The following is a 13,050-nucleotide window of genomic DNA, read 5'->3' as shown; positions in this document are numbered from 1 at the left end:
GTCCATGGTTTTCCTAGTTTTGCTAGGAGTAGGGGGGGTTGTATGAGCTAGCCAATTGGTGTATCTACTGGCCAACTTGTATTCCCATGTGTGTATGATTGCAAGCCGACTCATTTTTTGCTGGCCGATTGGTATTTTTTCTAGTCGTGTGCTTCTCTTGCTGTTGTTGGCATGTTTTGTAGTGGCCGACTAGGATTCCTAGGTGGTATATATACCACATTTTCCCCCCCATCTTGTACCAGATTCAGGTATATATAGCAAATTTTATACCACCTTCTCCTCTCTTGCATTTCTATACTTTTTGTTCTCAATACTTTGTCTCATTTGCCACTGCCCATTTTGACATGAAGAGCTTTCAGTAATGGCAAAAGGACGGGCATGCCAGTGTAGATCCACACAATCTAGGCATTCCAAACAAAGGAGGAGTGTCCCCTAGTACCACCACCACAACTAGACAAAGGAGGAGTCTATGTAATTGACTTGGTGGCCCAACATAAACTCTATGTATAATTGTATTTCAAAGTATAAAGTGATCTCATGGTGGTGAGGGATCTGACCATATGCAGCAACATAACGATTATATACATGTGTTGGCATGCTATGATGTGCATACCTAGATATGCAAAAGGGGTAGTGATCTAGACCGAACTCCACTGATATACCCAAAACCTCTAGCACTTCCTCTCTAATCCCAGGGATCCTAGACACCTACTATCGATATGTCATGCCATGTAAGACGCTGTCTCTCTAGCCACTCATCTATATCTTGAAATATATCTATTATGAAGTGATGCAAGCACATGGACTCTAGTTCAGCAAAAATGTGCATTATGGTGGTAGAGTCCCTACATAGCCTCCTAATAGGTGTCAACTCCCTCTCAATCGACTCGACCAATCTATCTCCACCACCACCACTAGGCTCCTATCTATCTCCCCCGCTAACACTAGGCTCCTATCTATCTCCCCCGATAACACTAGGCTCCTATGAATCCACGTGGACAATCTAGCATGCGATGGACAAAAACGAAAATAAGTACTGCACATACAACACACAATCTAGCATGCGATGGACAAAAACAAAAATAAGTACTGCACATACAACACACAAAAGAGGACAATCAATTAAAACAATATATGTGACAACCTATTTTTATCACACCATAAAAGAAATAAAAGTACATATTATACTTACTTTAAATAATAATCAATGGTACTTATCATTAAAGACAGTAGTGTATGGGCCCTTACTAAGGGCATTAGAAACATTAGTCATGTCCTAAGTTTCTAAGGTCCTAAGGTTTTACTCATGTCCTAAGATTCTAAGGTCTTGGAAAATACATTATAGATTACAAATGGTGATATCCTGAGGTCTAAAGTTTTCACTAATTGAAAAATGTTTATAAGAAGGTCTGGTTAATGGTGATATCCTAAGGTTTGAAATATTAAATGCTTATACTAAGGTCTTGGAAAATACATTATAGATTACAAATGGTGATATCCTGAGGTCTAAAGTTTTCACTAATTGAAAAATGTTTATAAGAAGGTTTGGTTAATGGTGATATCCTAAGGTTTGAAATATTAAATGCTTATAATAAGTTCTGGTTAACCTAAATTATTAATATTTTTAAATTTATATTTTTGGACATAAAATTTTAGAAGTATTACATTAAAGAACTAATTATAATTAATAAAAATATAAAGGATTAAGATGCCTACCTCCTTTAGCTTGAGTCAAGAGTGCACTTGTCTATAAGATAGTGAAAATGAGAGAGTTTGGGGATTTTTATAGCTTGATTGAGTTCTCTCGATACGGTGGACGGCCAAGATTATCACCTATGACCTCAAGATGTGTCGACGTGACCGAGTTCGAGGTTTGGGTTGGCATTGATGTGGCATGGACATTTTAAATTGTGTCGATGTGTCGAGTGACCGAGTTTGAGGTTTGGGTTGGCATTGACGTGGCATGGACATATACCTTGATTGAGGTATGTGTTCAATGGTCACGTTTTTCTCTTTCATAACTCTATCGAGGTAGGGTGCCCACTTGAAAGGCGTCTCACTTTTTGAAAAACAGCCAAAAATTGGTCAGTCTTATCTTACAACACCGCCCGTGTTATGGGTTGTGGTCAGACAAGTGTGAAGTGCTCATAACTTAACTTATGGACATGCATTCGATAGATGGGTATGCACATGCTAATATGTATGCTAGCAAAATTCTACATTTGTTGTGGCTTTAGGTGATCGAGACCATTCAAACCCTCTATGGATATACTACTTACTACTTAAAGAAAACACATTTTTCAAGACAACGATGTGGAGGGAAAGAAACCAATAGTCAAGTGGATACTTATTATGGTCAAATATCTTTTTGATGAAAGTGATGATATGGATAAAACTAGCAACCATGCAGGTTGAGCAAGTGACATGGTTCCAATCTATGACATCCTTATATTATTATATAAGGTTTTTGTTTTCTTTGGCATGGTACTATACATATGGACAACATTATTTATAAGGTTTAAGTTTTCCTTGGCATGGTATATACACATGAACATCATTATTTATAAGGCTTTTGTTTTCCTTAGCACGGTATACACATGCTTATTTGATGGTAATTGAGATAGGTTGTCCATATTGGACATGATACTAATAAATTTAAGGGGCATTTGATCTTAATTTTGACAAATAGAATTCTAATAGGGAGTTTGAATTAAATTGAAATCAAATACACTTTCAACAATACATAGCATGTGAACATTGTGCCAAATATGTAAAGAAAGTCTTGGTTAGATTGTTTAGTTGCTTGGCGTTCTCCCTTCTATTTTGCAAAGGGTGAGCGTGGAATAAAATCTTGCAAATGTTGAAAAGGTAAAGGGTTTTTGGTGAACCGCTCCCCTCTGATTGAAATCAAATACACTTTCAACAATACATAGCATGTGAACATTGTGCCAAATATGTAAAGAAAGTCTTGGTTAGATTGTTTAGTTGCTTGGCGTTCTCCCTTCTATTTTGCAAAGGGTGAGCGTGGAATAAAATCTTGCAAATGTTGAAAAGGTAAAGGGTTTTTGGTGAACCGCTCCCCTCTGAGGAAAATACCACCCCTTTGAGAGAATTTCCAAAAGAACAATTTATCTTACTATATATGAAGATATATATGAATACATATGGATATATGTATATCCATATATCCATCTATATATATATAGCATACACACACATATACATATACATATACATATACATATACATATACATATACATACATACACACACACACACACACACACACACACACACACACACACACACATATACATATGTATATATATATATATATATATATATGTATATGCATATGTGTGTATATACACACACACACACACACACACATATGTATATACATATATATATATACACACATACACATATATGTATATACACACACACACATATTGAATCTTCTGACACATATATCTATCTATCTATTTATCTATATATGTATGTATATATATATATGTATAGATAGATATATGTATATATGTGTCAGAAGATTCAAAAATATATATATATATATATATATATATATATATATATATACACATATATATATATATACATATGTATACATATGTGTGTGTATATATATATATATATATGTATGTATGTATGTATGTATGTATGTATAGATAGATATATGTATATATGTGTCAAGAAGATTCAAAATGTTGGAAAAAAAAAGGTTTGTTTTTCCTCCAGTTTTTCCCATTTGGGTGTCTGATTTTGTGTAACACAGCGTCTGGCAAATCCCCGGCAGTTAAGCTCGTCACGAGAGTGTGACCTAGTCCGTGTAGTGTTTGCCATCGACCCTCTCTCTCTGATTAGAACAGTATTGTGATAAGCTTGGGAGAGGGCGACACGCGAGAAAGAGAGACGTAAGTGATCTGAGAGAAGCCACGTGACCCGACGGCCAGGGCGCGGCAGACGTCCCCACCTCCTTCAAATCCTCCATCCCATTGGCCACACGTGTTAAATAAAGTTGACATAAATCTGTTTGACCGAGCTCTCCATGTCCCACGACGGGGCTTCAAAGTTCACACACGTCCGTGGAAGTGTGTCCAAAGTGTCTACGTGCATCCAAACAAACGGACAGGTTCTGTAAAAAATCAGCACAAATGTATCTTCCAAATTGTCAAAATATGCACCCCCAAACGTTTTGTTGGGGTGATATATTAGTGCTTGACACGTGTAAAAAGTATCCTTTTTTAAAAACCTTATTACTTCTTACATGGCGCGCGTCTGCCCTTTCCTCTCCATTTTCTTTGTGCATGGAGTCTTTGTTTCCACTCGTCTGCAAACTGGCGGTTGCGTGTGGTGTCTTCTTCAGCGCTCGGGGTGTGCAACTGTGTGTTGTCTATTATAGCTTATGTCGTGATGTGTATGTTGTTGTGCAGGTGTCAGAAATGTGTAGTTGTTGTCCCAGAGCACTTGTTGCTATCGTCTGACGATTTGAAATTGTCGGCCATTCTACATGTGCTGTTCTCCAACCCCAACCTTCATTTCTTTTCAGAGTTTTATGTTCGTGTTGTCATCTCACTGGTATACCTTTGTCTGTCCTATGCTTATCATGTGCTTTTTATTTTGATGTCCTTATTTGATTTGTTCTTTTGCACGTTCGTTGTGGTACAAATATTTGTTGGATTTCATATGCTGCTCATCATAGCAATGCCGTCTTCTTTGCGTTCTCTACAAGGATTTAATATTTACATGATCATAAGATTTTTTGTGATAATAACACATGTGAACAAGTTATTCACATGTTCTCATGTTACCGTTCACAAAATAACAGGTCACTTGCCATTTGGGAACCCCTTAAAAGCTTGGCTACACATGGGAATAAGCTATTCACATGTTCTCATGTTACCATCTTCACATAATAACAGGTCAGTGGCCACCTAAGAAGATTTTTTATGCCCAAAAAAGATAATTTTTTTAGGCCCTTGTGAAAGCTTTGTGAATATAACATGTGATCACAAGATTTTTTGTGTTATTAACATATGTTATTAACATGATCACATGTTCTCGTTTACGTCAGTGAAATCCCTGGTTCTCTAAGCTTCGTTTCTTTGCCAAGTATCATGTTTGTCCCATACTCATCACGTGCATGCTTTTGATTGTTTATGCCTTATTTCAAGAGCAGTAGTGCCTGTCAATATACGTACTTCATCCCTCGTTCTTACTTCATCCCTCATTTTTTCCTAGGTGCTTGCTTCTATGCTTTTGTCATGCCTCCTAGAAGGAAGGCTTCTGATGATATTGGTAATATCATGACATATGATAGTCGTGGTTCTTCTTCTGTATTGGTCTACCATGAAGATGAACCCTCTGCGCGCTCTCTGCGTCGCCTATGCCTAGGGCCAAATGGCATACAACCTGCCCTCGAATTGTGACACCATCAGAGGACCCTTACACGGTTCGTAGCCTTCATGCAATGAAGGAGAAAGCAGGGCCCTCTGGTAAGTAATCATTGTCGTCTGAGTAGTCATAAGTGATACTACATTCGTGGTTTATTGAACTCAATCAGTTTGAAATATTGTATGCATCTACGTTTATATGACGCCTTGCATTTCTCAATGTTTTTGTTTGTAATATTTTGTGCATAGTCTGTGTGAAAATTTATTTGTGGCTTCTAATATCTATGTATTACTTGCTTATCGTTGAATATTTTGTGCATATTCAAATAGTAGCTATGAATAAAAAAAATGTATCTTCCAAATTTGTCAAAAACAAGACCCCAAAATGTTTTTTACATTAATTAATTAATAACAAACGAAGAGCCTCAACAACAACTCAAGCTTTCATTTAGCAACGAATTAATAACAAGCGAAGAACCTCAACAACAACTCAAGCTTTCATTTAGCAACGAATTCATACAAAATTTTCCATAGAAAGTATGTTGCCTATGTGTTGTTCATGCATCCTCTTCGATAGACACCTTTGTGTACCTCTTGAGAGCCCACTTCCCTTGATGAGATGATTGTGCCCTCTTTGGATGCTTCCATCCTCTCACTCTTTCTTTTTCTGCTAGCATCGCTCTATCTTTCTATGGCCATGCTTGCCAAGTTTTTGTTGGCCGTATGCTTCTCTCTCTCTCTCTCTCTCTCTCTCTCTCTCTAACTGGTGGAGGGGACTATTAGCCTATGTGGAGGCAGGGGTGTCGTGAGGGTTGCACAAGGGGAGGACGGCTGCCACAAGGGAGGTGTGATGGAGGAGAGCTGTGCAAGGGCAAGGAGTGTTGCACAATGGAGGTTGGGGAGGGGGTGATGGGTTGCATGCCTGGTAAGGGGTACCGAGGGGGTACCATTGTTGGCCTAATTTTTCCATTAATTAATGCCATGTCAATGGCATTACTTAATGCGAAACAAATTTGAGTGAATATATTACACGAAACAAATTTGAGTGATTAGATAGTAGCTATGAAGAAAATGCTTATTCACTATTACATTTTTCTCTTCAACCCATGGTGATCCATGTTAGGTTCACTCAAAAATATTTCCCGAACACTTTGAGGGGGGTCAATGAGAGGCCATGTGTCAACATACTTTTTAAGGGGATAAAATGGGACGAACAAGGTTTTCCAAGGGGGGAGGGGGGGACATGCGTTAGCATCCTTTTTAAAAGGGTTGGGTTTTGGGGGGTCAATGAGAGGATATGTGTCGGCATCCTTTTTAAGAACCGCAAAACTGCCGAGAATATTGACTCCAAGGAGATCTGAACAAAGGACCTTGTCCTAGGGAGAAGATTTTACCAATGGAGCCACAATCATCTTATATTGAGAGCCGAAAGCCAGAATCATAACCTTGAGCCGTCTGCCCTTGATGAAGATGAAGGCTTCACTTGTAGCGGTGGACATGTGTGAAGCCTCCCCTTTGAGTTGTTTTTCGGTAAGATAAGTGGGCACCATTCTCACTGTCAGGTGGGAATCTATTTCCCCCTCCGGACATAAGTCGGGGTGGATTTAAAGCCAACCGTTTGTTTGGCGTCCACATCAGATATGCAAGATGTCCGTGTACGTGGTTTTGACTCAGAACAAGGAAGAAGAAAGGGCTACTCACGAACCGATCAACTGTTGACACACTAGGATAAGGTCGCCAGCCGCACACATCTGTAGATTGACAAAGCGTGAGTGCTAACCTAACAAGGGGGCCTGAGCCCACAAGCATTAGGATCAAATACAAGGAGTACACGTCTCATCACGCGGCCGTGCACTGCGAAACAGTTGATCAGACAAACGCTCGTTTAGCGTCGGCTTCCTGTCGGCCCGCGCCCGCCTATAAAATACATCGCCAGAAACACACATTCGTGTAAAGCATCACATTCTCATCCTCATCCTCATCCTCATCGTCTCACTACTTACCAACAGCAAGTTATACCATACATACATATATATGGCTCCCTCGTTTCGGCATCTGTTTAATTCGAAATCACTTGATCAATATATTGATAAACCGCCAACTCTAATTAAGAACGATCTTATGACACTTAACCGAAGCGACTTCCCCCCTGGATTTCAGTTCGGCGTCGCAGCTTCTGCATATCAAGCTAATATACCAATTACGCTAGCTGTTTGATTATTTAATCTGTATTCACTTGCATGCATCTCCATTGATAAGCTTTATCACACATTTTCTTTGTGTTGATTAATCATATATTATAGCCGTGTTTCTGCAGGTTGAAGGGGCAGCTCTTGAGGATGGTCGCGGAATGAGCATCTGGGATTCTTTCTCCCATATACCAGGTTGCTTTTCAATCCTTCTCGATGACCCCCCTCGATGTTTGTTGATTAATAACTAGATAAGATAAATTAAGCCTTGACTAAGCGACGCCCGCGCAGGCAATATATACGACGGAAGCACCGGCGACGTCGTATGTGATCAATATCACAAATACAAGGTTGATAACCCTGCAGCTAAATATATGTATATGGCATGTATATATGATCTCACAACTAGCCAAGCAATAATAGTTTTGCGACATATTGCCTGTGTTTATAAGTGCAGGATTGAAGGCTCAGTTTTACGTGTAAAATTGTAGCTCTAATTATCATGAGTCTGACATTGTACAGAGTGACATAGAGCTGATGGTGGACCTTGGCGTCGATACCTATCGTTTTTCATTATCTTGGTCTCGTATTCTTCCAGGTTTGTGGCGGCCGAGTAAAATAATTAATTAACTATTATCGCTCTCTACCTCTTCTCAACTGTAATTAGGGACTATTTACACACCTACTGTTGGTTACCAGATGGAGCAGGTGAGATCAATCAACTTGGCGTGTCCTACTACAATAAGCTCATCAACGATCTACTAAAAAATGGTTGGCTTCCGTCAACATAATTATTTACTAAAGTTAATTAGACTTGAAAAATGAAAAAATATATATATTTGCTGATTGTGAAAATATGCTGATTCCAGGAATCGAACCATACGTGACCTTGTACCATTGGGACATGCCCCAAGCTTTAGAAAACGACCCTGATGTCAAGGGATGGAGAACCCGAGAAATAATGTAAGGCGTGAATTGAATATGTTTAAACATATAGAAATTTTATTTTAAAAAACGTTGGAAAAAATAAATCTGAAAGTTACAAGTATAAGAAACAAATATCTGAGGTAGGGTGCCTCTCCACTTTGAGCGGCTCATCTTATCGTGATCGTAATCGCTTTTTTCAAATTACTCTAAAAGAGACTTATGAAGATAGAAACTAAAACAAAGAGCCCATAGACAGTCAAAACATATGTTTTATATAATTGTTTCGAATAATTGACATAAGAGTCACTATGGGCTTAGAATCTCAAATAAAGGGTGTTTGGTTTAGAATCTCAAATAAAGGGTGTTTGGTTTCTTTCTTGTGCTATAGGTAAGATATAGTGATGTGTATCTAGGCCCTGAGAAAAAATTCAAACTCCTTGTTTACATATGCGTTGAAAACAAATTTTATCTAGGGATATAAGGCATACAAATGATCAACATTTTGGTTTGAATAGCCAATCAAAAGACTCCAATTCATACCTTGGGTACTCACCCAACTTGCTTGACAATGATGGCTCTGTGTAAGAGGCTAAGATAAAATAAACCATAGAAGTTGTTTGTTTATGCTTGAAAACAAATGTTGTCTATGATTTTATTGTATTGACTGCTCTCTCTCTCTCTTTCTCTTAAATTTTTACAGACATTATTTTGCATACTATGCGGAAACTTGCTTCCGCCTATTTGGAGACAGAGTCAAACACTGGACGACTCTTAACGAGACCCAGACGTTTTCCTATGAGGGCTATGGCATTGGAACGCAAGCGCCCGGGCGATGCTCTGCAATTAGCGGCACCATCAAGAACTACTATGTAGGCGATTCTAGTACCGAGCCCTACCTATGCACACATCATGCTCTCCTCTCACATGCGGCCGCTGTTAAGCTCTACAAATCAAAATACCAGGTATAATCAAAATTGCAACATTATTATCTTCTTAATGGATTGAAAATAATCATTATAAAAGCTTAACTTGATTGTTGATATGATTGGCGTGTATCATATTATGGTATTGGCCTTGAGTTGTAACCTCCATTAGTACAAATACAGGCAGAGCAAAGAGGTAGAATAGGCATAACTGTTAACTCAAGGTGGTACGAGCCATACACTGCCACAAAAGAGGATGCAGGTGCAGCTCAAAGATGCATCGAGTTTGAATTGGGATGGTATGCATGGTTTGGATAATTCTCTAGCCAATCTTTATAAGTGAAATGCATTTGGTTTGATTATGGATGAAAACTTGCGTAATCAAGGAGCGCAATATTGAAATGCTTATGTGCACATTCAAATGTGTATGCTATATTCTAGTCATGCATGCTAAGGAGCTAATTAATGTTGATATTACAATTAGGTTATTGGATCCCATTTTACTTGGAGACTATCCGAAGTCTATGAGAGCAGGAGCAGGAAATAGGCTCCCTGTGTTCTCTGAGGAGGAGAGGGTTGATTTAGTTGGAAGTTTGGATTTTGTGGGTTACAATTATTACACGGCCTACTATGCTAAAAATACCGCGCCTGTTGAGCCTTCCAAGAGATGGTACTCCAGCGACCGACTAGCTGTGGAAGAATGTACGTAATCTCGAAAACAATAACAAGGACTATAGCTTGAAATTTAGTCTATCTATATATTTACTTAATACATGCAATTGATTTACAGATGCTAGTGTTGATGGACAATGGATAGGAGAGCCTTACGTAAGCTTTAACTACCATTAGCTCCTCCACTCCCCCTCTTTTGATTCATACATGTGCTCGATTTGTGATCAAACATTTTAATAATTAATTTACAAAGCCCTGAAGATTTACAAATGATGTGAATTTTGATTAGATGTCTCCTAAATTGTTTTCAACAGGGCCCCGTAGCTCTACGATGGATATATAATTGCCCTTGGGCGCTTCCAAAAATGTTGAAATGGATGGAAGATCGATATGGCAAGGAGCAATTTCAAAGAACTCCCATCCTTATCACTGAAAATGGTAATATATTAAGCGATTAGCGTAGTACATCCTTATCACTAAAATGGAAATATTTTATGATTTGGCATATTAGTAGAGATTTGGATCTTAATGCGTGGCTATAACACATATATTCTTGATTTTATATGGAAGCAGGAACTATGGACATGGAAGTTAATATACCCATGGAGGAAGCTTTAAACGACTCTTGGCGAGTGAGATACATGAGAGAGACATTGGAGAATCTAGCTGCTGCACTAAGGTTCTAGTTTTAAGTTGTGTTGTACATTGGAATTTGTTAATTTGACACATTTTAAATTTAGTTATGTAGCATTAGATGATCCTCGTTGATGTAAATACTATATTAGTGAATACAATTTTAGTAGTTGTGCAGCATCAAATGATCCTATCCTTAATGGATGTACCACATTGGTGTTTTGTGTATAGGGAGCACAAATACAATGTGCAAGGGTACTTTGCTTGGTCGTTGCTGGACAACTTTGAGTGGCATTCAGGCCTAGCGTGTCGTTTTGGGCTACACTATGTGGACTACACAGACAAGGAATTGAAGCGATACGCCAAAACCTCTGCCCTCTGGTATCGCACCCTCATCACGCAACAAGAAGGACCGCAAAGCCAATGCTACTCCCCTACACCTACATATGATGCACCCTACAAGACAAGAATCAAGTCCAATAGAAGTTGCAGCCTGATGGCAAGTTCTGTGCTTTTGTTGGATCAAGCTTTTACTTCCATCATAAGATTGCTCACATTTCTCACGTCCAAGGAGCCAACTACTCAGCTTTTATACACAACACCTCTTCTCAAATCTAAGGAAAATCCTCCTCCTAAATAATCATGACTCATGAGGCCAATTCAAACCATTCAATTTGTGAATTTAGGATAAATAGGCATATTTTTTATTAGTCTACCTTGCAAATGTAGTAGGTAATTAATACAATTATTGTAGATTTATTCGTCTACCTTGCAAAGGCAAGTATATACATCAAACATATTGGTTCTAGCCTTCGATGGAGCACTAAGCCTCCAAGTCATGAAATTAGGTACATTTTTTATTCATCTACCTAGCAAAGGTAGGTAATTAATATAATTATTGCGCATTTATTCATCTACCTCGCAAATGTAGGCATATGGATCAAACTTTATTATTTTTAGACTTAGTTGGAGCACTAGGTCTCAACGTTTTATCAAGAATGGGAGGTAAAATTTTGTTTTTTTTAAAATCCATCTTTTGCGTTCACTATTTTTGTTTCCCTAATAAGCCACTATATTGTTTTTTATTTAATGCCTAGTTATGATTACCAAATGTATTTTGGTTGTGTTAATAAGAACAAGTACTCAAGGTGGACCTGGCATTACTCGCGTATCTAAGGATTTGTGTGATCCATATAAGACAAAGATGAAAATTAATACCTTCATCAAAACACAAGTGAAATAGTGGGTATCACAAGTTCAATTGATTCGTTGGCTTTAAGAAAGCGGTCTACTACTAGACTCTTTTTCACTAGCAAGCATGCGTGAAGGCTAAAATCTTTTGCATGCCTTCCCATCCACCCAAAACCTGCATACATCTCTCTCTCTCTCTCTCACACACACACACACACACACACACACACACACACATCACCTCGTTGCTCTTCCTCAGCCCCTTCCCCATTCCTCTTTCCACCCTCACACAGATAGATGTGAGGTGGATGTGCCACTTGGCAACATGGGAGGCTACCAGTTGGCAACCCTTCCAAAATGGCAAGAGATAAGGATTGGAATTTGGGGCAACATCTGCATGGCTTTGGCTTGGTTCATTATTATTATTAATAACTATATTTTCCAATTGTCAACATAATGTAGAATATTTATTGGCTATTTAAGGAAAATGACTAATAACTTTAGCCTTCTAGAATCTATGTAACATATCACAAAGTGGCGACAAAGGTTGAATAATCCATAGACCTACTTAAAGGTCCCATAAACCTTACTGAAGCCATTCTTCTTCTTACATTTTTACTTGTAAAAGAGAAAGAAATCATTAGATTCAGCTTCTTTCTTACTAAAACAGGGTAGAAAATTCAACAAAATCTGATACCCTGCATGCAATGATGTTCTACCTCTTAGTTACTGTTTGGTCACCTCCATCTCCTAGCTGTGGATGAGCTAACTCGTTCAGTGATGCAAGCCCTAATATACATCAAAGCCTTCTCTACAGTCCACATTAGCGAGCCCAATCTATCCTGCAGGCCAGACGGCATCAATCCAGAGCTCCATGACGGTGCATCTGACAGAGGCAGATCCAGCAGATTCTCCACCGACATGACATGCTCCCATCACAGAGGCCTGACAGTCCCTCCGCCATCAGATCAGTTCTACTGACCCTGCATTTGACAGAGGCAGATCCAGTAGATTCTCTACCGACATGACATGCTCCGTCCACAGAGGCCTGACATTCCCTCCACCATCAGATCAGTTCTACTGTCATTGGCTGATAGCGGCATA

At 38.7% G+C, this 13,050-nt stretch overlaps 1 protein-coding gene across 2 annotated transcripts; it reads left to right on the top strand.

Moving 5' to 3' along the window:
* The first annotated feature begins 7,367 nt into the window (after window positions 1-7,367).
* Window positions 7,368-11,520, top strand: LOC147624505 (beta-glucosidase 25-like). Of its 2 annotated transcripts, XM_086819973.1 has the most exons (13): window positions 7,368-7,598; window positions 7,729-7,795; window positions 7,892-7,950; window positions 8,123-8,198; window positions 8,300-8,371; window positions 8,470-8,563; window positions 9,228-9,489; window positions 9,634-9,749; window positions 9,935-10,152; window positions 10,241-10,278; window positions 10,437-10,560; window positions 10,696-10,801; window positions 10,987-11,520. In XM_086819973.1, exons 1-13 carry the CDS (start codon window positions 7,446-7,448, stop codon window positions 11,393-11,395), a joined length of 1,794 nt encoding a protein of 597 aa, XP_086676099.1. In that variant the 5' UTR covers window positions 7,368-7,445; the 3' UTR covers window positions 11,396-11,520. The 2 variants fall into 2 exon arrangements, with proteins under 2 accessions (XP_086676099.1, XP_086676100.1); XM_086819974.1 differs by lacking the exons at window positions 7,368-7,598; window positions 7,892-7,950 and having other exon boundaries at window positions 7,670-7,795.
* The last annotated feature ends 1,530 nt before the right edge of the window (window positions 11,521-13,050 follow it).

This window comes from Cibotium barometz, chromosome 25 (genome assembly GCF_041138505.1).
Source record: "Cibotium barometz isolate CiBa-2024 chromosome 25, ASM4113850v1, whole genome shotgun sequence".
Lineage (NCBI taxonomy): Eukaryota > Viridiplantae > Streptophyta > Polypodiopsida > Cyatheales > Cibotiaceae > Cibotium > Cibotium barometz.
This window is presented reverse-complemented; position numbering and strand designations above follow the sequence as displayed.

Coding starts and splice junctions, on each gene's coding strand:
- LOC147624505 (XM_086819973.1), top strand. CDS start 7,446: ATGGCTCCCTCGTTTCGGCATCTGTTTAATTCGAAATCACTTGATCAA. Junction 8,372..8,469: donor CAACGATCTACTAAAAAATG/GTTGGCTTCCGT, acceptor TGCTGATTCCAG/GAATCGAACCATACGTGACC. Junction 10,279..10,436: donor AATGGATAGGAGAGCCTTAC/GTAAGCTTTAAC, acceptor TGTTTTCAACAG/GGCCCCGTAGCTCTACGATG.